The sequence below is a fragment of the Microtus oregoni genome, unplaced genomic scaffold, assembly GCF_018167655.1.
Source record: "Microtus oregoni isolate MIOR12 unplaced genomic scaffold, Mior012 000008F_ref0000371, whole genome shotgun sequence".
In the NCBI taxonomy this organism is placed as follows: domain Eukaryota; kingdom Metazoa; phylum Chordata; class Mammalia; order Rodentia; family Cricetidae; genus Microtus; species Microtus oregoni.
In genome coordinates this window covers 51,343,161-51,368,623 of record NW_024543067.1, presented here as the reverse complement: position 1 = coordinate 51,368,623, position 25,463 = coordinate 51,343,161, and the positions used below count along the sequence as shown (strand labels likewise).

Below are 25,463 nucleotides of genomic sequence, written 5' to 3'. Positions count from 1 at the left end.
GCGGCAAGGGTTCAGCAGCGGGTGGGTGAAGCCCGGGCGACGCGGACGGGCGAGCGCCCCCTAGGGTCGGGCGGGCACACCGGCGGGCGGGCGCGGGCAGGAGGGCGGCTGGTGCGGGCAGGAGGGCGGCGGCCGAGGAGCTTCCGGGAGCCGGGGCGCTGGCACTTCCCGGCCGAGCCTGCAGCCGGCAGCGCGGGGTCGCGCAGGTGAGCGGGCGGTGGGGACGTGGGGACGCAGAGCGGTGGGCGGCCGGGCCCTGGGAGTCGCTCCTTTCTTTCCTGGGACACCCGCTTCCCTGCCCCGCCCCTTCCAACCCGCCGTCCTGCACTCCCGGAATGCCGCCACCTTCCTGTGGCACCGCAGCGGGCGCGGGGCCGTTAGTGCGGCTGGGCTTCAGCAGCCTGGCCGCATCAGGTGGCTCTCTCTGGCTCCTGGCAGTCTCGCTCTGGTCACAGCCTGGCCCCTGCTCTTGGGCTTGACTCTGGCGGTGTTCTGTCGCTACCACAGTCACAGGGACGACTGTCGTGCCAAGAACCAAGGGGGGTGTAGTAATAGTTTGGACTTAGGTCCACTGGGTGGAAGGTAATCTAGAAACCCGAGAAGTGCCAACTAGAGAAGGAAGTAGGGAGTACTCTAGCTGACACACCTACCCGGGAATGACTCAGTGGAAATCTTGCCTGCTTTGTTTTCAGACTTTAAGAAACAAAACATAACAAACATATGGAAAAGTGCACAGATCCTGAGTCCCGCCAAACCACTTTTCACAGGCTTGTTTGTGTAACCTGCATCCAGAACAGCAAGTCTTTGTATGCGCGTATGTATGATGTATGATATTCTGTCAGAAAGATGGACTGCATATTGTTTATCCATTTTACTGACGGACATGCTTGTTTTCATCTTTGGCCTGTTTTGAGTAGTGTGACTTGTGTGTGATTGCTCGGTTTGATTATATAGTGTGCAGCATCTTTCCAAAATAATTGTGCTGGGTGCTAGAGCAAAGGCTCCGCGGTTAAGAGCACTGGGTGCTCTTCTAGGGGACCCTGGTTCGATCTTCAGAACCCTCATGGATCCAATACCTTCTTCTGGCCTCTGCAGGCACCTGGCAGGAAAGTGGTACACAGACATACACACAGGCAAAACATCCAAACACATTAATATTTTCTAAGTTTAAAAAAAAAAAGAAGGCTATGCTTCCTGGGTAGCACAGCAGACCCCTGTACTCAGCACAGTGGAGCGGAGAGGAGGTGAGGTCAAGGCTGGCCAGCCTGGGTTAGCCCCGCACTCCCAGCAGCACTGTGAGCATGCTCACTCTTCTGTCCTTATTAAGCTCCAGCCAGTGTCCTTTCTGTAGCTGTTTCTGCTCACTGCCCAGTGTTGATGCTCTGAGGTTTCAATTTGCATTTCTCTGAGGACGGTAAACCGAGCATCGATCTTTCTGTCTGCTGATCATTTGATTATCCCTTCTGTGAGATGACTGTTCAAGTCTTCTCTCCATACATGCCTCTCAGCAGCATATGGGAGTTCTAGAAATATTTGGGAGTTAAAGGCATTCATTAGATACTTTTGTTTTGTTTTGTTTTGTTTTCCAAGATAGAGTTTCTCTGTGTAACAGCCCTGGCTGTCCTGGAACTAGCTCTTGTAAACCACGCTGGCCTCGAACTCACAGAGATCCACCTGCCTCTGCCTCCCAAGTGCAGGGATTAAAGGTGTGCGCCACCACTGCCCGGCTAGATACATATTTTTAAACATCACCTCTGTTTCAGCAGATTCTGTCCTCACTCTCCTAATGATATCTTTGGGGGCAAAAGTCTTTACATTAATGTTTTTCAATTTATCATTTTCCCCTTATACAGACTGTATCACATCTGAATTTTTTTTTTTTAAGCCAAATGTAATGGTTCTCACCTGTATTCTTGGCACTCAGGCAGATGGCTGTGAGTTTGAGACCAGTCTGGCCTATGTACTGCGTTTTAGGCCAGCCTCTATAAAATGAGACCATATCTCAATATTTTGTTTTGTCTACTCCAAAGTCATAAATCATGTCATATGTTTTCCTATAAGATCTTTATTGTCTTGCTAGTCACAGCTATCTCTAATACCTATTTGAAATTTAGTTTGTATATATTGAGATGTAAATTGAGATTAAAGTTCCCCACAATACTAAGGAGACCTAATCCTATGGATTGCAAAGAGCACCTTTCTGGGACTGGTGGTGTAGCTCGGTTGGTAGAACTCTTCCCTAGAATGCACAAACCCGTGTGTTGGATCCCCAGCATGGCATAAAACTGGGCTTCATAGCCCTTGCCGATGATCCCAGCACTTCAGAAGTGGAGGCTGGAGGACCAGAAGCTCAGTGTCATTCTCAGCTACATAACAATTGAATGCCAGCCTGGGCTAAAACAAACCCTATCTCAAAATAGGAGGACAAGGTGGAAAGACCATAATTTTTCTCTACTGAACCTCAGTGTCACCATTGTGTAAGGCAGGAGATAGCTGGGATGCAGGTCTGTATAGCACATCTCAGTGTCCATTGTGTAAGGCAGGAGATGGCTGGGATGCAGGTCTGCATAGCGACACTCTGGTTTTATATTGTCTGCTTTCCCTTCCCCAACAGTCGTTCTGCCTCAGCTGCTGTTGCTTTACAGTAAATCCTTACGACTCTGGTAGTGCACAGGTCAGCACTTGTCTTTAAGATCGTAGGTACTTTTCACTACCTTTATCTACAGTGCCTTTTAAAAGTGTATTAGGGGCCGGGCGGTGGTGGCGCACGCCTTTAATCCCAGCACTCGGGAGGCAGAGGCAGGCGGATCTCTGTGAGTTTGAGACCAGCCTGGTCTACAAGAGCTAGTTCCAGGACAGGCTCCAAAACCACAAAGAAACCCTGTCTCAAAAAACAAAACAAAAAAAAAAGTGTATTAGGAAGCTAGAGAGATGGCTCAGTGGTTAAGAGCATTGCCTGTTCTTCCAAAGGTCTTGAGTTCAATTCCCAGCAACCACATGGTGGCTCACAACCATCTGTAATGAGGTCTGGTGCCCTCTTCTGGCCTGCAAGCATACATACAGATAGAACACTGTATACATAATAAATAAATAAATTTTTTTTGAAAGTGTATTAGAAGCACTCATTGGAGTTGTAAGATGTAGCTCAGCGGTAGAGTGCTTACAATGAGCTAGATTCCCTATCTCCAGAACTACTTAAAAAAAGAGGGGGGAAAGCCATTTTTAAGCTCCAGGGGTAGCTAATGCCTGAAGACAGGTTTTCGTTTTGTTTTTCGAGACAGGGTTTCTCTGTGTAGCCCTGGCTGTCCGAGAATTTGCTTTGTAGACCAGGCTGACATCCAACTCAGAGCTCTGCCTGCCTATGCCTCCTGAGTGCTGGAATCAAAGGTGATCACCACCACCATCCAGATGGTTTGATTTTTTTTTTAAGATTTATTTATTTATTTTGTATACAGTGTTCTATTTGCATGTATGCCTGCAGGCCAGAAGAGGGCACCAGATTTCATGTGAGCCATGTGGTTGCTGGGAACTGAACTCAGGACCTCTGGAAGTACTATCAGTGCTCTTAACCTCTGAGCCATTTCTCCAGCCCATGGTTTGTTTGTTTTTTTTTAATATTTATTTATTTATTGTGTATACAATATTCTGTCTATGTGTGTGCCTGCAGGCCAGAAGAGGGAACCAGACTCCATTACAGATGGTTGTGGGCCACCATGTGGTTGCTGGGAATTGAACTCAGGACCTTTGGAAGAGCAGGCAATGCTCTTAACCTCTGAGCCATCTCTCCAGCCCATGGTTTGGTTTTTTTTAAGACAGGGTTTCCACTCTGCGGGTCTGCCTGGTCTGGAACTCACTATGTAGACCACACTGCCCTTAACACGCAAACACATACAAAGATCTTCCTGCCTCTGCCTCCTGAATGCTCCTGACACAATCTATATTAACTACCTGCATATTTACACAAAATTCACAGCATAATAAGTACAAAAGAAACACATCATTTAGGCATATATATTTAGAACATACACAATATATTTGCATGTAATCCCAGCACACAGAATGTGGAGGCAGGAAGATCTAGAGTTCAGAGTCATTCTGGGCTAGAGAGTGAGAGGCCAGTGTGTACTATAAGAGACCCTACCTTAACTCCCTCCAAAATAAAAATAAATAAGTAAATTTCACTGATTATAAATATCAACAATTTATTTGCTTTTAAAATTAGAAAGTGGGGCTGGAGAGATGGCTCAGTGGTTAAGAGCATTCCCTGCTCTTCCAAAGGTCCTGAGTTCAATTCCCAGCAACCACATGGTGGCTCATAACCATCTGTAGTGAGATCTGGTACCGTCTTCTGGCCTTCAGGCATACAGACAGAACATTGTATACATAACAAATAAATATTTAAAAAATAAAATAAAATTAGAAAGTGTATTAGTATTGTGTAAGTGTGCACACGTGTGTGTGTCTTAATATATATTATAATGTGTATTTTATGTGTTTATATATGCATGTATATTATATATTCATATACACATAAAATATCACATCAAGTATGTGTGTGTGTGTGTATATATATATATATAGTTTAACATCTAGATTAATGCTTCCATGCATTAGAATTTTCTAGAAAACTCATAAAACTTAGGCTTCTCTTCTAAACCACCCAATAAGAATCTCCAGGAATGTCTTTACATTTTACTTTGTTTTTCTCAAGTGGGGTTGTTGTGTGTGTGTGTCTGTGTGTGTCTTGTTTTGTTTTTTATTGAGGAGGGTTTTCAATTTATATCCCAAGCTAGCCTGGGACTCACTGTGTAGTCCAGGCTGACCTTGAACTAGAAGTGATCTTCATGCCAAAGCTTCCTAAATCCCTAATGGGATGATAGGCCTGTGCCACCATGCCCAGTTCTCTAGAGGGTTCTCTTTTGAGGGAGCTCCTTGCCAGCTTTCTGTGAAATGTGTGTCATTCTCTATAAAGTGGGCCTCTGAGGTGCATGTCATTCTGCTTTGTGCGCATTTAAAAAGGGAACGTGACCTCTTGTGAGTCCCTGTGAGTCAGATTAGACAGAGCTGGTGATCAGATCTGCCAGAAGGAGGCCTGGACTCAGTATCTTATCTGCTCTACTGGGGTGACGGTCCCTCTGCATCTGGGAAAAGTTTAGTCATGTCTGATTGCTCCCCAGCCTTGGCTGCAAAAGAACTTATAATAAAAAAGGAAGGTGCATGAGGTTTTATCTGGGAAATACATGCTTACAGGAACTTGTCTGCCATCTCGCACAATTATCCTGTCAGAAATGCTGTTATTTCCTATGCTTACACTTTTCCATAATGACAGTTAATGGGCATATCCCCCTCCACCCACCCACCCCTGCTTCCAATGGATGTACTGTTAAACTATTGACTTAATTCTCCCCTGCTCCTTTTTCATCTTCTTCTCCTCTTCCTCTCTCTCACCCTTCTTCCCCTGACCTCGGCGCTAGGCCTCATCTGTGCAAGCTAAGCAAGCACTCTACCCCAGTGCTACATCTCCAGCCATAGTTTTTTTGTTGTTGTTTTTGTCTTTGTTGTTCTAAAGCAATAAAAAAAGGCAGTTGCCCCAAATCAGGATGTGCTATAAAAGGGTGAGTTATTTCAAAAACCTTACTTGCTTCCTTCCTTCCTCCTACTCCTCTTCTACACACTCTTCCTCCCCTCCCCCTCCTCCTTTTTTCCTTTACTAAGGATCCATGCAGGGCTTTGTGCATGTTAAGTGTAGGTGAACACAAATATCTCTATCAGTTAAGTGTTTGCTCTCCCCTAAGCTATCCCCAGCCCTGTTTCATAAAACTTACATCTGGATATTCAAGTTAAATATCATACTATATGATGTTTTTGTTTTCATACTATTTTTATGTTATCTTCAACTTTATAATATCATTTTTAAAAATTAAGTTATTCTCCAGTTTTTATCAAGGGCAAACAATACATTTTCTATTAAAACAAAAATTGATTTCTCCGCTAGGCTACACTTCCACGCCTCCCTGTCATGGCATTAGATCATGAATCTGGGAAGGGATTGATGCATTCATTACATCAGCGCTCTGCGTTCCAGTCATTTCGGAGAGCAGCCTCACAGATACCCCATGGGAGGGAGTGCCTTGCTAGTCTCATTCTAAACATACCAGCAATTAGGATCGGTCACCACACTGCCTTCATAGTGCAGCACCTTCAACATAGTGCAGTTCCTTCAACTGCGGTACTTGTTCATTAATGTCCAACACACACTTACATTTTTTTAAATTTATATATTTTGTTTTGTTATCCGAGACAGGGTTTCTTTGTGTAGCCCTGGCTATCCTGATACTGGCTTTGTAGTCCAAGCTGGCCTTGAACTCACAAAGATGTGCCTGCCTCTGCAGCACGTTAATCCCAAGTGCTGGGATTAAATGCATGTGCCACCACTGCCAGACAAAATTTACATTTTTAAAATTTTGAAACTTCTGATTACAGATTTGTTTCTGTATGGATTCCCAGAGGAAACTTTTGTTATGACGCCTGCAGATTCAGCAAAAAGCCAGAAAACAACCCTGTGTTCATTATTACTAGCTCCCAAACCCAGCTCTCTACCTTCCTTCAGCTGGAGAATTGCCTCGAGAATGCTAGGGCTCCCCTGCATTCGAATAGGCTCTGCTCCCACAGAGTCTTCTCCCTAAAACCAAAGCTAAGAGAGCTCCAGCATCAGAACCACTCTATCCTTGTGGTGTGCAGAGAACACAGAAGAGCATTCTTGGTCCTTCGTGTTTTCATACAAATTCTTAAGCAATTTGATAACGTGTCCCAAAATAAAAATAAAAATAGAAAATTTTTTTTAAAAAACCTGCTAGTCAGAGATAGCACTGAACTAAAGATCAATTTTGGGAAGATTAATGTCATAATATTGAATCTTATAAACCAAATATATTCTTCCCACATGAAAGGGCAATATGACAATATTGCACAGTGAGTAACTCTGCTTGTTGTACTAACCTGGTGATCTAAATTCAACCCCCAGAACTTGTACTGGAAGGAGAGAATGAATCAGCCTCTAAAAGCTGCCTTTTGTCTTCCACATAGGCTGTGGAATACCATGTGCTTGCACCTCCCTCACCCCCCCCCCTCTCACACACACACACACACACACACACACACAATTTAAAAGAATTAAGGACTAAGGGATAAACTCGAACTAGGAATTGGGTTTTAAAAGTACTAAGGACTGCCAGACAGTGCCACCTTAATCCTAGCAGATGCAGGTGGATCTCTGAGTTCAAGGCCAGCCTGGTCTACAGACTGAGTTCCAAGACAGCCAAGGCTACAGAGAGAAACCTTCTTAAAAAAACAAAACATAAAAAATAAGTTAAAGAAATAAAAACAAAAGTACTGAGGACTAAATTCCCTCCCACAGCTCACTATATATCCCTAGGTAGCCAGGAACTAACTATGTAGCCCAAGCTGACCTGAAATTTGCAGCAGTCCTCCTGTGAGTGCTAGGATTACAGGCATGTACCACCACACCTCACTGTTTTAAGACGGGATCTCAAGACCACTGATGGCACACACCTTGAATTCCAGCACTTGGGAGGCAGAGGTGGGTGGATCTCTGTGAGTTCAAGGCCAGCCTGGTCTACAAAGCAAGTTCCAGGACAACCAGAGCTGTTACACAGAGAAACTCTGTCCTGAAAAACAAAACAAAAGGGGGGGGGGGAGGTGTTTCAAAAGATTTCTGAAGCTGATCCAAACTCATAGATAGAAGTAATCCAGCTGCCTCAACCTCCTGTGTACCTGAGACATACTAATCCACAATACTTTCTTAACCATTTTTTACACACAAGGTGCTGTTAGTACATTACATAAATTTCTTCATGTTGTTCACATGGTAATGCTGAGTTGCAGTTTCTAGTATCACAGATGGAGACACCAAAGCCTAGAAAGATTATTGAAGGCCCTGATCAGCATGAAGTGCAAATCCCGGCAATGTATGTGTAGTTGGCAGTCTTCACCGTTTTATGACATTGTTTCCCTAGCTGACAGGCAAGGGCTAGGTGAGTGGGTGGATGGGGTTAGAGCAAGATAGACAGAGAAAATGTAGCAAGACTGTTTAACACTCATCTACCTGTCCAAATGGCCAGTCCCTCTCCTGTTTCGGCATTGACACAGGAAGTCCTTCTAAAGAGCTGCCTGTCCTCCCTGTTTTCCTAGATCTCAGATGTATTCCTGGCCAGCTGCAGCAGAGAACAGTCACTCTACCAAGTTTGTACCTTGTAAGTCTGGTCACACTTCACAGATCTGGGTCATTTCCCTGGTCCCATGGACGTGGTGAGAGACTGAACCCTTAGGGACTAGGAGAAAAGCAGAACTTCCCAGGTAGGTAAGTACAACTTTTGTTGTCCTTTGCAGGATGGCTGCTCCATGGCTCTCTCCCACCCTGCCACGCCCCCAATGCCTGCTCTCCCAGGGTTAGTTTGGAGGCCTGCACTATGGCTTCGTCCTCCTCCGTCCCAGCCTCTTCCACTCAGTCCAAGAAGCCTCGAGACAAGTTAGCTGGTGAGTGGAGCCTGTCTCCTAGTTACGCTCTGGTCCCTGAGAGGGTAATTCCCAGTCTGCTGGTGAGGTGAGAAGAGGGACTCTTCCAAATGCAGAGGAGAGATGCGGAAAGTCTGGGATGGAGAACAGAGCTGCTGGTGAGATGACCCAAAGCTGCGAGGAGAGGGAGGAATCAGGGATGCATGATGGGTTCTGCAGGCCTTTGATTCAGATGTTTTCCAGCCTATTGGCCTGACAACCATTGTTCCGAAGGCTTGAGGTGTGTATCCTGACATCTGAATTCTTTCCCAGAACTATTCAGAGAAAGGAAACAAGGAAAGAAAAAAATGTAACAATCCCCAGTACAGCTGAGTTTTAACATTATAGAGTACTTACAATTTAACTTCAAGAACTAACAAACTCTGCCGGGCGGTGGTGGCGCATGCCTTTAATCCCAGCACTCGGGAGGCAGAGGCAGGCGGATCTCTGTGAGTTCGAGACCAGCCTGGTCTACAGAGCTAGTTCCAGGACAGGCTCCAAAGCTACAAAGAAACCCTGTCTTGAAAAAAAAAACAAAAACAAAACAGAACAAAAAAAAGAACTAACAAACTCATTTGATACATGAGGAAATGGAGATCTAGGCCAGTTTGCTTAAGGTCACCAAGCAAGAGGCATGACAGGTCTGCAGTCAGATCTGGGGCGGGCAAGTGTGGCTTCTGTATTCCCTGAGAGCTCGGACTAGCAGCCCTCGGCCTCTGAACAACACAACAGATTCCAGACCCTTGGACCTTTTCTCTCTCTCTCTCTCTCTTTTTTTTTTTTTTGTTGTTGTTTTTTGATACAGGGTTTCTCTGTGGCTTTGGAGCCTGTCCTGGAACTAGCTCTGTAGACCAGGCTGGTCTCGAACTCACAGAGACACAGAGATCTGCCTGCCTCTGCCTCCCGAGTGCTGGGATTAAAGGCGAGTGCCACCATCGCCTGCTTTTTTCTCTTATTTAGCTACTCATTTGTATTAACCAGGCTGCCTTGAACTTATCATTGTAGTAGAGGTTGACCCTAAACTTCCAGTCCTCTGTATCTGTGTCCCAAATTCTGGGATTACAGGCATATATTACTGTACCCATTTTCCTTCACCCTTTCCATTCTTACCTTGATCAGTTCCCCTCCTCTTAGGGCTGCAGCTAGGCCTTGAGTCTGATTAGTCCCCATCTGAGGATGTGCACTAACATAGACAGTTGACTACTCTGCCGAGCCTTCTGATTAAGGTGGCCTCTGGGTAGCAGATGATCTACAACAGAACAAGGTCATCTATATTTATTATTTTTATAATTAAATTATTAATTTATAATCAAATAATTTGTTTTATTCTAATTTAAAATTTTATTTTATATTTCAGAGAGGGTCTCATTATGCAGCTCTGGCTGGCCTGGAACTCTCTGTAGACCAGGCTGACCTTGAACTCAGAGATCCACCAGCCTCTGCCTCTCAGGTGCTGAGATTAAAGGCGTGTGCCATCACGCACAGCAAATTTTACTTTATTTCTATGGCAATCATATTTTTTTTCCAGTCTGGCCTTGAATTACCCCTTACTGTCTCAGCTTCTTGGGTAGCTAGATTATAACAAACACTCCCTCACCACAGTAACTCCATTAAAGCCGCCCTGTTTTTGTTTTTTTTTTTTTCTTTCTTTTCTTTCTTTTATCCCCTCTCTGAGACAGGGTTTCTCTGTCCTGGAACTAGTTCTGTAGACCAGGCTGGCCTCAAACTCACAGAGATCTGCCTGCCTCCACCTCCCAAATGCTAGGATTAAAGGCGTTCACCACCACCGCCTGGTCAGGATTCAAGTTCTCTAAGTATTGGGGAACCTTTAAAGATAGCAAGAACTCTTAGGAAAGACCTCAGGGGTGTGCCTAACAGCAAGGCAGTAGGCAGTAGGACAGCGGGTAAGGTGTCGTTGGCAGAGTCCCGCCCATTTTCCTTGGGAGTGGGGCTTCAACTTGCAGGCAGCAAGTCTCAGCTCTGTGTTTTCCCCCTGTAGACTGGTTTAGGCAGGCTTTGTTGAAGAAGCCTAAGAAGATGCCAGCCCCCCGGGAAAGCCACCCAAGTGATGGTTCACAGAAAGCCACACAGGACGGTCTCCCACCCCCGAGCCACGACTCACCCTCCAACCGAAGCTCACCCCCGAGCCACGACTCACCCTCCAACCGCAGCTCACCCCCGAGCTGCAGCTCAGTAATGTCTCCTACCCTGCAACCAACACACATGGACACCAGCTGCAGCAGTGGCCGCTGGAGCAAAGACTATGACGTCTGCGTGTGCCACAGTGAGGAGGACCTAGAGACCGCCCAGGAGCTGGTCTCCTACTTGGAGGGTAGCAGGGCCAGCCTACGCTGCTTCCTGCAGCTTCGGGATGCAACACCAGGCGGCGCCATTGTTTCTGAACTATGCCAGGCATTGAGTAGTAGTCACTGCCGTGTGCTACTCATCACCCCAGGCTTCCTCCGGGACCCCTGGTGCAAGTACCAGATGCTGCAGGCCCTGACGGAGGCCCCCGGGGCAGAGGGTTGCACCATACCCCTGCTATCCGGTTTGACCAGAGCCGCCTACCCGCCGGAACTCCGATTCATGTACTATGTGGATGGCAGAGGCCAGGATGGTGGCTTTTACCAAGTCAAGGAGGCTGTCATACGCTGTAAGCTACAGGCAGGCCTGGAGGGGGTAAAGTGTCAACCAGTGTCTGTGTAAGGACTTTAGGACGCAGTCTCTGTAGCTCCAGTAATTGAAAGCTTCCGGAGAAGACTGAGTTTGTACCCTGGCTCCTTCACCCACTAGCATTTGGGTTACTTGGGCATGTCACTTAGCCCCACTGAACCTTGAATTTCTCATTCTTCATCAGGACTCCATTAGTGTAGAATGAGTACGTGTCAAGTGTTTATAACAGGCAGGGCCTAGCACAAACTGAGTCATCAATTAGCAGGTAGTATTAGTGAGCGTAATAGGTTTCTCTCTGAAACTGGATTAGAGGCATGTTCCAGGAGCTGGGCAGATGCAAGGAGTGACATCAGTTTAACACTGCAAAATGGTAAAGAAAAAAAAAGGTGATAGAAACCAACTGCAGCCTGTATCAGGGGAGGGCCTGATGGGGAGAAATGACAGATGCTAGGTCTGGTAAGAGTGATAAGCCTTGTGATTCTCTTCGGTCTCTTTCAGATCTGGAAACACTAAGTTGACACTTGAGTTTTCATGAGAAAAGTTGGAGATAGCTCACTCCAGGTGCTGGATTCCAGTAGCTATGGCCTCAGACGCCAGCGCCAGCTGCACTGTGGACCTGGCACAGGGTCAGCTTGCCACCGCTTCCATTACTGGGGGCTCCACAAGAAGGCCCGGTGGAAGATGCTCCCCACCACCACCAAGGAAACCAGGAGGAAGATGGGGATTCCCCAAGAAGGGCAGAAGGAGCCAGGGACTCTCCCAGGAAGGCAACGAGGAAGTCAGAAATTGGAGTTGTCAAGAGATTGTGACGTCAGGAGGGGCAGCAGTGTCTTGTCTGCTGCTTAACTGAACAGGAAGCTGACACACAGTGCTCTTCTTCTCCGGAGTCAGGCACCGGAGTAAATAGGTACCACTCCTCACCAAGGGGTGAACCTGACTGATGAACTAGAAGTCAATGCTCTTCTCAGTTGCCTGGGAAACTCGGGGAGAGATGGCAGGTATCAAGTCCTTCAAACTCACACTACTGTAGCTCTTTCCCAGAGACATCAACTCACTTTACAGAGCTGGAGGAAAGGCACGTCCAGCCCCACACTGAATACCACTTACTGAACAACAAAAAAGGTTTGAAATACAAACCTTGCCAGGTGGTGATGGCACATGCCTTTAGGAGGCAGAAACAGGCAGATCTCTGTGAGTTCAAGGTCAGCCTGATCTACAAAGCAAGTTCCGGGACAGTCAGAGCTGTTATACCCTCTCTCAAACAACAACAATAACAACAAAAGCAAGCCTAGGGGCTGGAGAGATGGCTCAGTGGCTAAGAACTCTTGTTGCCTTTGCAGAGGATCCAGGTTCAATTCCCAGTATCCACATGGTAGTTATAAATAAGGCTCACGTGCTTATTTATAACTCTGCTTCCAGGGGATCTAATGCCTTCTCTGACCAGGACCTCCTTAGGCACCAGACACACATATGGAACGCACACACTCCTGCAGGCAAAACAGTCATACTCATAAAGAAATCTTTTTCTAAAAGGTTAGAAATGCAAATCTAGGGTTATAGGTGGAGTTGGTGGTAGAATACTTGCTTAGCACGGATGAGGGCTTGGCTTTGACCACTGGCACCATCAAAATGAAAAAACAAAACAAACCTGGAAACCATTCTGACCACATGAACAAGTAGGGAGAAGGAAAAGCAGGGTGCAGGACTCAGCTTCTTCACCTGGATCCTTTGACACATAGGACCTCCTCCGACATCTGCTAGAGCCCATGCTTCATAGCACCTGTCTTTATGATGAACTGAAAGGAATCAATGTTCTCAATCTAGCACAGTGTGTGTTCCCAGGGAGAGGCAAGGCATCCCTATCTTCTCAATGAGAACAGAAACATGGTCAGCCGTCACTGTCTCCCCTGGTGTATACCCTTAGCCTCTTCTCTTCCTTTTGCCATGTCCCTTTATAGAAAACAAATTATTTTTAAATTATTTTTTTGTTACATACAAAATATCTAAAGGATGCTATAGCATACTCATGCACCTACCACTTTAATATAAAAAATACAGTAAACAAACCTTATTCCCAACATGTTTGTTTCCGTTGTGTTCTGAGTTCCAGGCCCCTCGTGTTTCCTAACAGAAATAACCACTATTTTGAATTAATTTTGAACTTACTGTGAGCTTTTCGGTATGAGGTTTCTATAGATAGATGCATCCCAGCAAAATGTTATTTATTTTTATGACTTTATCTTTTACACACATTGCATCACAATGTGTGTTTCCGTTGTTTGACCTGTTTGTGAGGTACGTTGATGTTATGATATGTCACTCATGAGCTTCCTCTTGTTCTGGGTCAGCAGTTCTCAGTCTGCGGTCGAGCGTTCCTTTCACAGAGGTCACATGTCAGATGCTCTACTTGTCAAATATTTATGATTCATAACAGGAGCAAAATTACAGCTATGTAGTAGCAACAAAAATAATTTTTATGTTTGGGAGTCGCCACAACACAAGAAACTGTATTAAAGGGTTACAGCATTAGGAAGGTTGAGAACCACTGTTCTAAGATCTCTTTAAAACAAATTCTAGGTCCTTTCTCCCTAAACATTTAGTTACGTTCCTCTAAATCATGAGGGTTTTTTTTTTTTGAGCACGATAAAGTTCTATTTTCATCTTAATATAAAATGCTGTCTATGAAGTATGACGTTGTAGCCAGCGCTTTTGTGTCTTACACAGTCTTTCCTGTGTTATTCCTACCTTCTACAGTCAATCTTGAAGAAAAAAAAAGCTGGTTATATCTTCTTCCAAAGTATTTCTATTAATATTTAGATCTTTCCTCCACTTGGGGTTGTTTTTATTTGTCTGTTACTTGTTTTCTTTTGGTTTTTGGAAACAGGGTCTGTCGCCCAGATCGACCACAAACTTGAGATCTTCCGAGCTCAGCCTCCCAAGCCCTGGGATTTCACACATTATAAGCTATCATGCATGGTTTGCTCTTGGTTTTCAAGTCAGAAATCCAATTCTTTTCTATCAGTTACATCCTGTCTCCACTAATAGCTGTTTGTTGTCTTCTGTTTATTTGAGGTAGGATCACACTGTGTATCGCTGACTGGCCAAGAATTCACTATGTCAACCCGGCTGGCCTCAGACTCAGAGATCTGTCTGCCTCTGCGTCTCCAGCGCAGTGCTGGGATTAAAGGTGTGTGCCATTAGACCCAGCCACTGCTGCTGCATTCTGTCGCATGTCCGTGTCTGTTGCTGGTTCTCTGGTCTCTTTCAAGTAGACCCTGTGTTAGTACCACAAGTCTTTTAAAAAGCTTTAATACCCTGAGGATCAATTCTTCCCACTCTTCTTGTTTATCAAAATTACTCTATCTTGTCTTAATTTGTACTTCTCTGCTTTGTTTATTCATATTGTCAGTTGCCAGGGAAAAGTCGGTATTTTTATTGGAGTTACGTTTAGTTTATGGATTTGACTAGGAAAAACAGGTACTTTTATGATAAAGCCTTCCTATCCATAAAGGAACATCTCCACTTATGTCTTTAAATGTATTTCAATAAAGTTATATAATATTTTTCACATTAATAGTCTCATCTTTTATTAGATTTATTTTTCTCACCTCATAATTCTGCTGCTATTATAAAGTATTTTTTAAAGATTTTATTTATTTATTATGTATAGAGCATTCTTCCTCCATGTATGCCTGCAGGCCAGAAGAATGCGCCAGATCTCATTATAGATGGCTGTGAGCCACCATGTGGTTGCTGGGAATTGAACTCAGGTCCTCTGGAAGAACAGTCAATGCTCTTAACCACTGAGCCATTTCTCCAGCCCTATTATAAAGTATTTTAAAATTTTATATATATATATATATGCCATCAAAAGCATATAATCTGTTGATCTAACATTAAGAACCATGCTACATTATTCATTTTAAATGACTGTAGATTTTACTTGGTTTCTGTGCATCCTGTGACCTCCAGTGCAATTATGAAAGAATTGACAGCTACAGCCATTCAAGCACTGATGTCATATTGCTTAAAGGGAATGCTCTAACATTTTATCTTTAAAATGTGCCTGCTGTGGGTTTTTATGTGAGGGAAGGGCAGTATGTTTACATGAGTGCAAGAACCCTTGGAATCCAGAAGAGATCCACTGGAGTTAGAGGATGGGACCGAAATTTGGGTCTCTTGGAAGAGCAGAAAGCATGATCAACTTCTGAACCATGTTTCCACCCCTACTTTTTTTTTTTCTGAGACAGGGTCCCACTCTGTAGCTCAGACTTCTTTTAATTTTATGTTTTTATTTATTCTAAAGACTCTACAAGCTGGTTGACAAAAATTAGGACAATCTAAACTGTGAGTTTTTATTTCTAAAAGCATTAAAAAGTAGGTTGAACTGGGTGGTGGTGGTGCCTGCCTATAATCCCAGCAGCTCGGGAGGCAGAGGCAGGTGGATCTCTGAGTTCAAGGCCAGCCTGGTCTACAAAGTGAGTTCCAGGACAGTCGTGGCAGTTACACAGAGAAAGCCTGTCTTAAGAAAAAAAAGTAGGTTGGGGCTGGAGAGATGGCTCAGAGGTTAAGAGCACTGACTGCTCTTCCAGAGGTCCTGAGTTCAATTCCCAGTAACCACATGGTGGCCAACAGCCATCTATAATGAGATTTGGTGCCCTCTTCTGGTATGCAGGCATACATGGAAGCAGAATGTTGTATACATAATAAATAAATAAATCTTTTTTTAAAAAAGTAGATTGAACTACCCTTTTGTTGAATAACTGTTGACTTGGAAATCAAGTGGTAGCCAAATCATGTCAGTGGATTCTGCGTGTCTACAATTGAAAGTCATGATGGAAAGGTTGAATGAGTGTCTGTGGAGCCATCAGTTCCTCCACTTTCTCTTCTTAGAGCAGGCTCAAGTGTTGCCCCTCCGGGCTCTAGTAGAATTGTTTTGTATTTGACTGGAAGTGAGCTGCTTCTGTCTCCTAAGCAGAAGACTAGAGGACTATCCTGGGGAATCAAAACTGCACAAGAGAGAATTCTCACAGACTTTGATGCTGGTTACTCCAAAATCACCTAAGGTGAAGTTCAAAGTGGACTAGCTCTTCTAATGCCACAGTGGCACAAAGCTTGTGGGAGTAACAGCCAGGATCTTAATGGATGTAAGGCCCACTCCATGAGAGGCAAAGACTTCTCGGACTCAAGCACATGGTGATCCTCCCACCTCAACTTCCAAATGCTGAAACTATAGGTGTGAGCCACCATACCCGTTCAGTTTGTTATTTCTTACAGATATATTCCCAAGTATAAATTTATGAGAGGAGAGTGCTGGAGAGATGGCTCAGAAGTTAAGAGAACTGACTGCTGTTCCAGACATCCTGAGTTCAATTCCCAGCAACCACATGATGGCTCACACCCATCTATAATGAGATCTGGTGCCCAGAACACTAATACATAACAGATATTTTTAAATGTATGAGAGTAGATTGGTTCCTTCCTATTGCTGTGATAAAACACCAAGACCAAAGCAACTTACAGAAGGAAGGGTTTATTTGACTTTGGATTCCAGGTTTATTACAGTAGGGAAGCTGGCAGCAAACAGAAGGCCGGGGGCAGGATGCTGAAACTCACACCTGAACCACGGGCAGGTATTTGAGAGAGCAACTGGGAATACATTGAGGCCTTAAGCTCTCAAAGCCTGTCTCTGGTGACATACTTCCTCAAGCGAGGCCATACCTCAATCCTTCCCAAACAGCTCCATCAATCAGGAATCAAGTATTCAATGCCAGAAACTATATTCTTTCATATATAGAGTCCTATGTAATTATATATGTTTATCATTTAAACCTCAGAGGACCAAAATATCTTTTTCTCTCCTATTTGGCGAACCAGCCAGGAGATTCTGGAATGTGTCATTTACTCTGGGACCCACAGATTAAAATCCTAGAAAAACTGGCAGAAGTCAGCAGGAAAAAAAATGTGCATATGTTTGTTTGAGATAGGATCTCATTACCTTGCCCTGAAACCCAACGGTATAGATCAGGCTAGCCTCGGACTTGTGGCTGATCTTCATGCCTCTGCCCCCAGAGTGATGGAATTGCAAGTGTACACCATCATACACAGCTCTGAAAATGTACAAATTGTTACCAAATTTCTAACTGTAGAACCTACTTGAGAAGAAGTCATCTTGATCTATTCTACACTATAATAAAATACCTGAGCCTAGGTCCTTTGTAAGGAAGTTTATTTAGCTTGGGTTTAGAAACTGAAGTCCCAGATCAGGAGGCCACACCATTATAATAACAAGAGTATGTGGCTATAAGATCTCACGGAAAGACAGAAAACGAGATTTGGGGGGCCAAGCACAGTCTTTTTTTTTTTTTTATGTATACAATATTCAGTCTGTGTGTATGCCTGCAGGCCAGAAGAGGGCACCAGACCCCATTACAGATGGTTGTGAGCCACCATGTGGTTGCTGGGAATTGAACTCAGGACCTTTGGAAGAGCAGGCAATGCTCTTAACCTCTGAGCCATCTCTCCAGCTCCCTCCCCTGCCTTTTATCACCAGGTGTCTGAGCATTCTTGTGCTTTGGAATTTCCCGGGTTGGGGGGGGGGGAGCACCATCTTTCTGGGAACATAAAGCTAGGCTGGGCTTCTAATTTTGAAACATGGTGCTAGGAGATTTTTCTCTTCCCTTTGAGAATAAGGGGTGGAGGGTCTCACAAAAGGGAAGGAAAAATGGGGAAGCCAGAACGAATGACCACAGAAGACACCAACAGAATCAGAAACTGCAAGTTTTATTATCATTCCTCCAGTTGCAATCAAAGAATAATACTAATCATATCCCAAGGTAGCGGGGCACAATTACAGGCAAACAAGATTTAGAGGATGAAGCCTCCAGGGTGGGAGGAAGTGATGGAAATACACTACCAGCCATCCTGTGAGCTTACTTTTTCTTCTCAGCAAATAACGCCAAGTCTGCATAAAAAAGAAAAACAGACGTAAAATTACAAAAGTGGGAGAAAAATGGTTTAAATACCCATTGTTAAAAAAATAACAACCAAGAAACAAAACGGCTTGTAGATTTATTTTTTAAAAATATCCCTTTCGGAGCTGGAGAGATGGTTCAGCGGTTAAGAGCCAGAGGACCTGGGTTCAATTCTAGCATTAACATGGCAGCTCACAACTGTCTGTAACTCCAGTTCCAGAGGACCTGACACCTTCACACCGATGCACATAAAATAAATCAATTTAAAACTTGGGGGGAAAAAAAGCAAAAAAAACCAAAAACCACTCCTTTCACGCCCACTCTTGAGTAGGGATGTTAATGTAAACGTCACTCAGAGCCCAAAGGAGTTTTCGGTTTCCCGCCCCAGGCGCTGGGCTAAGATGGGTCTTCCCCACGTCCACACACCCCTTGCTAGGACCTCGTCTTCTTTCTTTCCCTTCCCCACAGCCTGCCAGCAGGACCAGGAGCTCAGTGACTCGAGCTGTAGCTGCTCCGCCACAAAGGTCATTAGAAGACCCTCAGCCAAACGGGTGCAAAACCTGCAAAATTCGACTAAGACGAAAAGCAGTCGGGAAATGAAGTAGCAGCCTTGCCTGCCCAGAGCTTGCCGGGATTTGAAGTCCAGCCCCTCACAGGCTGCGAGGAAGCGCAAGGGGCGTGGGCAGCGGCTCCTACGTGTAGGCGGGTACTGCTCTTCCCGGGCAGCATGGCGGATGCGGCCCCTCAACTCAAGAGAAAGCGCGAGCCTGAAGCAGAGGAGGCAGAAACCCCCAGCACAGACGGGAAGGAAGCAGGCGTGGGCAATGGTGCTTCTGCCCCTGTCCGCTTACCGTTCTCCGGCTTTAGAGTCCAAAAAGTGTTGAGGGAGTCTGCGCGGGACAAAATCATTTTCCTGCACGGGAAGGTACCACTAAGCGCCCGGGAGGGGGGCGCGCGGGAAAGAGGGAACCAGTCTTCGCAACAGAAACGGTGTTTTTTTCCACTCTGGGAACTACCAATCACGTTTCGGGGAAGGTGGAATTACACCACTGCTGTGCATGGAGTGACAGGATTTCCCGTGGAATTAAAGGAATGCACACATCTAGGTCTAATTGCCCCAACTTCTTCCCTACAAACATCTGCCAGTTTTAAAACCACGTGCTAAATTCCCCAAGTCATCTATCATCATTCATTTTACGTATAAAGGCGCCAGGAACTCAGCAGATGCTTGCTCTGGGCCCTGTCCCTGGAAATGACGAGATAACTATGAAGAGATGTGGTCCCTGCTTCCCATGACGTCAGCCTAGGTCGTTAACCCATTCCACACGCTGTGCGCTCCCTTGTGACAGGGACCCCTGGTTGTGCATGGGATGAGGAGACGATAGTTCCTGGACTGCAAGGTGTCTGTGGAGACCCATAGGCTGCTGGCTCTAACACCTCGTGCTTAGCTGTCCAGCTGCAGAGCTGGAGATTGCCCCAAACCACTGAGGAGGCCTAGTCAAGGCAGATGTCAAGGTTTCTTTAGAATGGGCTGTCCAGACTTTTCCACTCATGACTTTATTCTGCTGAGAAAGTTTTACATGACCCTGGGAATACAAGCGAATATAATAGATATACAAATCACTTATTGGTAATGACTCCTAAGGAAAGTAATTTTTAAGGCATGTGCCACCACTGCCTGGCCTTGGCATTAATTTTTAAACAATTCTTTGGCTTATATGTAATTTTTATTAAAGATGTAAACTAATTTGCATGCTAATGAATTGGATGCTTTTGCTTATAAAGAATGAGATCTCTGATGAATATTTACTTCTGCAGGATATAGAGCATCATCTTTTTTTTTTTAAATTCTTATATTTATTTATTATGTATACAATATTCTGTGTGTATGTCTGCAGGCCAGAAGAGGGCACCAGACCTCATTACAGATGGTTGTGAGCCACCATGTGGTTGCTGGGAATTGAACTCAGGACCTTTGGAAGAACAGGCAATGCTCTTAACCACTGAGCCATCTCTCCAGCCCGAGCATCATCTTTTTAAAAATTTATTTGTATTTTATATACATTGGTGTTTTGCCAACATCTGTGTGAGGGTGTTGGAATCACTGGAAGAGCAGTTATAGGCAGTTGTGGGTGCTGGAAATTGAATGTGGGCCCTCTGGAAAAGCAGCCAATGCTCGTAACTGCTGAGCCATCTCTCCAGTCCCAATATAGAACGCCTTATTGTTATTATATTAGCGTCTGTGTGTTCACATAGAGGATAGAAGTCAACCTCAGGTATTGTTTCTGTCTTGTTTTTTGCTTCCTTGTCTTGCCTTTTAGTATATATATGGTTTCTCACTGAGGACGAACTCACTAATTAGGCTAGGCTGGGAGCCAGCAGGCCCCAAAGGTCCACTTATCTTTGCTTTCCCAGTTCTGTGGTTTAAAGCAACACCATCACACCAGCTTTTTTTACATGGGTCCTGGGGATGGAATGCGGGTCCTCATGCTGGTGTGGAAGGCATTTTATCAGCAAGACTATTTCCTAGCCTCAGTGCTGGGATTTTATAGGCTCTGGAAGCTTCTGTTTGTGCGCAGGCTTTTCTAGTGGCGTTGTCCATGGGCCCACTGGTGCTATCTCTGCCTGCAGGTGAATGAGGACTCTGGGGATTCGCCTGGAGAAGATGCTGTGGTGATCCTGGAGAAGACACCATTTCAGGTCGAACACGTGGCGCAACTCCTAACGGGGAGCCCTGAGCTCAAGTTGCAGTTCTCCAACGACATCTACAGCACCTATAACCTGTTTCCGCCGAAGCAGCTGAGCGGTGAGCAAATGGTGGCTGTCGTGGTTGCGTGCGGGGGGATGGGGTGCTAGGAAACTGAGGGCTCTTTCTAATCTGAAAATTCTGATACAGTCATTCTAAAAGACAGAGGGAGGGCTTGTCCCTCCAGAGAACCGGCACTCTCTGAAGACCATGTTCGTTGTTGGACCTGGGTGTGTGTGTGCTGTTGGCATCTAGTATATAGAGGATAGGCCTGCTGTGAAACACCCCACAAGGCACAGGATGGCCTACCATGACTGCTAAGGTTGATAAATACTTCCTGGTGCAGTATACTTGGGGGAGTAAGTGGATGGAATAATAAGGTCATTTCTTCTTCTTCTTCTTCTTCTTCTTCTTCTTCTTCTTCTCCTTCTCCTTCTCCTTCTCCTTCTCCTTCTCCTTCTCTTCCTCCTTCCTCCTCCTCCTCCTCCTCCTCCTCCTTTTTTTTTTTCTTTCCCTGAGACAGGGTTTCATTGTGAAGTTCTGGCTGTCTTGGAACTCAATCTGTAGACCAGGCTGGCCTTGAACTCACAGGGATCTGCCTGCTTCTGCCTCTCAAGTGTTGGGGTTAAAGGCCTATGCCACCATGGCCCAGCAATAAATTCATAAAATACTAACTCAGGATATAATATTTAAATATGTTTAATCCACAGAATAGCACTATTGTTTTGGGGACTTTACAGGTGAGAAAAAGCGTCAGTCACCAATTCAAAACCACACAGCCGTAAAGGCATGGAAACAAAGTATTTCAGTAGACTGAAATCTCACCATACTCTTACACCTGGTCTGTAGCAATGTGCTGGATGCTGTGCAGGTAGTCGCTTCCCTGAAGAACCCCACTTCCTGGTAGGAGAGACAAACTGTTGTATCAAGCAGGATAAATTTGAGTAGGGCAGAAAGATACGGGTAACAGAAATTTGTGTGTGCGCGTGTATATGGGCATGTATGTATATCATATCTATGCAGTGCCCACAGAGGCCAGAGTGTTAGGTCTTGTGAGACTGGAGTTAAGAGACTTAAGAGCCTCCATAAAGATACTAGGAATTGAGCCTGAGTCTTCTGGAAGAGCAGCCATTGCTTAAACAGAGCCATCTCTCCAGCTCTGAAAGCATTTTTTCTAATTCACTAAAAAGACAAACATTCCATGCCCCAGTCAAGGACATGATGTGTCAAGATTTATAGGCAATGCACGAGGGGAAAGAATTGCCTTTAATGGTTCCCAACCAGGAAATTCGAGAGTTTGTTTTACGTACATGGTGATTTGGTCATGTCCTTGTGTATTCTCATTTGCCCCTCGGCATTATAAGAACAGTTGGGCTTCCCAGATATCCTGTCCCTGTGTCTTTTTTTTTTATAGTATTTCCCACAGCTCTATAAATGAGGGCTATTGTTCTTTGAAAATCCATGTGACCGCTTGACTTGAGACAAGCAAACCTTTCAGGACAGACAGCACAAGATCCTACACGTCACTCAAAGACAGCCGGATTCTTTCGTTTAAGCTGATGGAAATGGGCAGCTGTCTTTATTTTCTTAAGCGTTGACCTTTAGGTAAATGTATTCCTTGACACGGGTTCGCAGAAGCGTGGCAGAAGGCACTGTAGGCAGGCGTGACTTACAGAAGCCACCAGACTGTAAACTGTGAGCCATTGGTTTACTACCATCCTGGCTCCCCCTTCTCCTGTCCTTCCGCTACCCTTCCCACTCCCAGCCAGAATTCAGTAGGTTCTGTTGCTGGGCATCCTGCGGCATCCACAAAGCCCTCTTTTGTTCTGCTGTTCTTTCTTTCCATCGCACTCCTGTGACACCGCACCTAGGTGACAGTCATCGCTGCCCTCTGTTTCTCTTCCAAGGTGAACATTGATAGTGGCTGTCGGTGAGGGCTCCTCTGCACCCAGCCCGACATGTCTCCATAACCCTTTCCTCATGATCACCCCTACTTGCCTGGGAGCCTGGGGTGGGAGCTCTTCTTTCCCTGCCTGTTTCGCACACGGTCTGTGTTTTGTGGCTTGCTTTCCCTACCTGACTCTGGCCTAGAGATTTGGAAGTCACAACAGCTGGCTTCAGGGCCAATCTGTATTTTTCCCTTGCTTGACTATTTATCCTGTCGATGGGTGACTTCATAGTGAGTTGGCTGACTCCCATTGTAAAGAACCAAAGTAGATGTGATCTCAGACTCCTGCTTATTCCTTCTCTTCTTCCACTTCTCTAAAAATTAATGTATCCAGCTTACTGGGTGTTCGTTCAGGTAGTGAATCAAATGGAACCTGTAGGCCATAGTCTGTCAGTCCAGTTTCCAGGGTTCTGCCCACTTAGAATGTGATCTGTGGAACCGTACTGTAAGCATAGACTAGGACCTTTTCCTGCACAGAATCTAGACCCTATTGTGGACTACAGAACTGGAGCCTGTGTGCGAGCCAGATTTTCTACAAGTCGTATTCACATTATGCTTAGAAAGATACTGGTCTTTAAAAGACTGTTTTCTGGGGAGGCCTGCCTTTATTCCTCAGTCACTGGCCTCTTTAAGGACTCCCAGTGGTACTGAAATAAACATCTACTTATGGCTTGCATTTGAAATTCTCATAGGTACTGCTTAGGTGAATTTTAAGAATATAGTATGTGGTTTATTCAGAAGCAGTCAGTGCCTGTTTCATAGTGGTTATTATTTTATTTTGGTGTGCTGGGTCCAGTGCTAACAAAGTACCAATGCTTTGGAGTCCAGTAAGATGCCAGCTATGCTCTGAGGCGTGTTTAGGGTAGCGGCAAGAGGGTCACAAGTTACTGTGAATAGATAGACAGTTGCTGTGGTTCTTTCTGCCTGGATGGAGACTGTAGGTAAGAAACCAGCTTTGGGCATAGGCCTGTAGTCCTAGCTACTGGAAACCTGAAGCAGAGGCTCAAAAGTTGAAGGCCCGTGTGGACTTTATAGCAAGTCCAGGATAACTTAGTAAGACTCTATCTCAAAATAGTAGTATAAGAATAAGAACACTGAGGTATAACTTAGCAGTAGAGTGCTTGCACAGGTGTGGAGCCCTAGATTTAATCCCCTTTACCACAGAAAGGAAGGAAAGAAATCAAGTCATGGGCGGTTGAGGAGAAACTCTTCCTATGGGAGTCTTTGGCAGTTTTTCTATCCCCCAGTGCTTGAGAGCTGTGAGCAGTGGCAGCAGGCATGCAGATCCAGCAGCACACGCACCGTCTAGATTAGAGTTTAGCGTGCCAGTCCTTGTTCAGGCCTCCGGTATCAGGACTCTTAGCTCAACAAGGGTCAGAGAGCTGTGTAAGTTGGGATTCCATAGCATTTGGTACCAGCCAGTCTGCCGTCTTTTGGCCTTGGGTGGCTTGAGAATGTTGGTTTAAATGAATTGACAGTTTTCTGGAACTCTTCCGGCAATCAGAGTCTGTAGGTTTTCTTCTCTGACCCCTTATAGTCTTTTATCCCTCTTTATCCTCTACCCCCCTTTTGCTGTCTCTCTACTTAAAAAAAAAAAAAAAGATTGGTTTATTTTTATGTGTGTGGATGTTTGCTTGCATGTATGTCTGCACCACGTGTGGTCAGTGCCCTTGGAGGCCAGAAGAGGGCATCAGATTCCTTGGACTGGAATTGCAGATGGTTGCAGGGATCAGGTGGGAGCTGGGGACAAACCCCAGCCCTCTGGAAGAGCCCTGAGTCATCTCTCCAGTCGCCTTCTCTCTTATTCTTGTTTCTCACCCTTCTTTTCTTACCCTGTCCACTCTTGAACTATCCAGCTGCTGCTTCAGCTGTCGGGCCGCCAGCTGCCTTGCTGTTTCTGCAGCTCGGCCTGTGGGCTGGTCTGCCGTTGCCCTTCCCTCTGTGGTTGCTGCCACTCTGCTGGGTCCGTTGCTTCTCTCCTTGTGTTGCCAGCTCAGCTGCATTAACAAAAGTAGGCAAGAAAAGACCACTTATGGGAAGACATTTATTGGGTCTAATTGGGCAAAAGAGTGTCTCTTAGCCTGTCTGCTTATATGGCCAAAGAGGGGATGGTGCCTCAATTATGCAAATGAAGGTTTGTGTTTCTCTGAATCATGGCATTGTCCCTTTTGTACCAGTCACAGCAGTCCTTCTGCCAGCCCCTCAGGATAAATGCTCCTTTTCCAGCCTGAATAGACCTGGTTATAGGATATCCCAGTCCACTGAGGGTTGTGATGGCGAAAAGCCTGGTGCGAACTATTTGAAATAGTTGTGGCTGGGACTGTACCTCCAAGAACTGGCAGTTGTCACTCAGTTTACTTAAGGGAACTGCATTGCTGCTCACAGCCAGAGAGGGGATGGAAAAAAAAAAATCACAGCACACCTCACATGCAAATGAAGGTTTGTGTTTGTGCCAATTACAAGTATTCCTTTTGCTAGGTCGCTAGAATAGTGCTCCGTCTCTGGCCTATGAGTAAATGATTTCAGAGTCCTCTAGGGTTCAGCAAAA

The 25,463-nt window shown here is 45.2% G+C and overlaps 2 protein-coding genes across 4 annotated transcripts in view; both read left to right on the top strand.

The window, feature by feature from the left end:
- The first annotated feature begins 89 nt into the window (after positions 1-89).
- On the top strand, positions 90-12,504 carry LOC121452013 (TIR domain containing adaptor protein). Of its 3 annotated transcripts, XM_041657879.1 has the most exons (6): positions 90-206; positions 693-814; positions 8,212-8,273; positions 8,410-8,556; positions 10,574-11,227; positions 11,746-12,504. In XM_041657879.1, the coding sequence occupies exons 4-6, from the start codon at positions 8,490-8,492 to the stop codon at positions 11,763-11,765; spliced, it is 741 nt and encodes a 246-aa protein (XP_041513813.1). In that variant the 5' UTR covers positions 90-206; positions 693-814; positions 8,212-8,273; positions 8,410-8,489; the 3' UTR covers positions 11,766-12,504. The 3 variants fall into 3 exon arrangements, with proteins under 3 accessions (XP_041513813.1, XP_041513811.1, XP_041513812.1); XM_041657877.1 differs by lacking the exon at positions 11,746-12,504 and having other exon boundaries at positions 10,574-11,420; XM_041657878.1 differs by lacking the exons at positions 693-814; positions 11,746-12,504 and having other exon boundaries at positions 109-206; positions 10,574-11,420.
- A 6,413-nt stretch (positions 12,505-18,917) lies between these two features.
- Dcps (decapping enzyme, scavenger) overlaps positions 18,918-25,463 on the top strand; it is a 44,924-nt gene continuing 38,378 nt past the window's right edge. The window contains exons 1-2 of the mRNA XM_041657256.1: positions 18,918-19,146; positions 20,853-21,027. Of these exons, the coding sequence (XP_041513190.1) occupies positions 18,949-19,146; positions 20,853-21,027 (373 nt within the window). The 5' untranslated portion in view covers positions 18,918-18,948. The remainder of the gene's footprint in view (positions 19,147-20,852; positions 21,028-25,463) is intronic.

What these genes read in the sequence shown, in the direction of transcription:
- LOC121452013 (XM_041657877.1), top strand. Translation starts at nt 8,490, where the DNA reads ATGGCTTCGTCCTCCTCCGTCCCAGCCTCTTCCACTCAGTCCAAGAAG. An exon ending in GCCTCGAGACAAGTTAGCTG is followed by an intron (nt 8,557 to 10,573) that starts GTGAGTGGAGCC and finishes TTCCCCCTGTAG; the next exon opens with ACTGGTTTAGGCAGGCTTTG.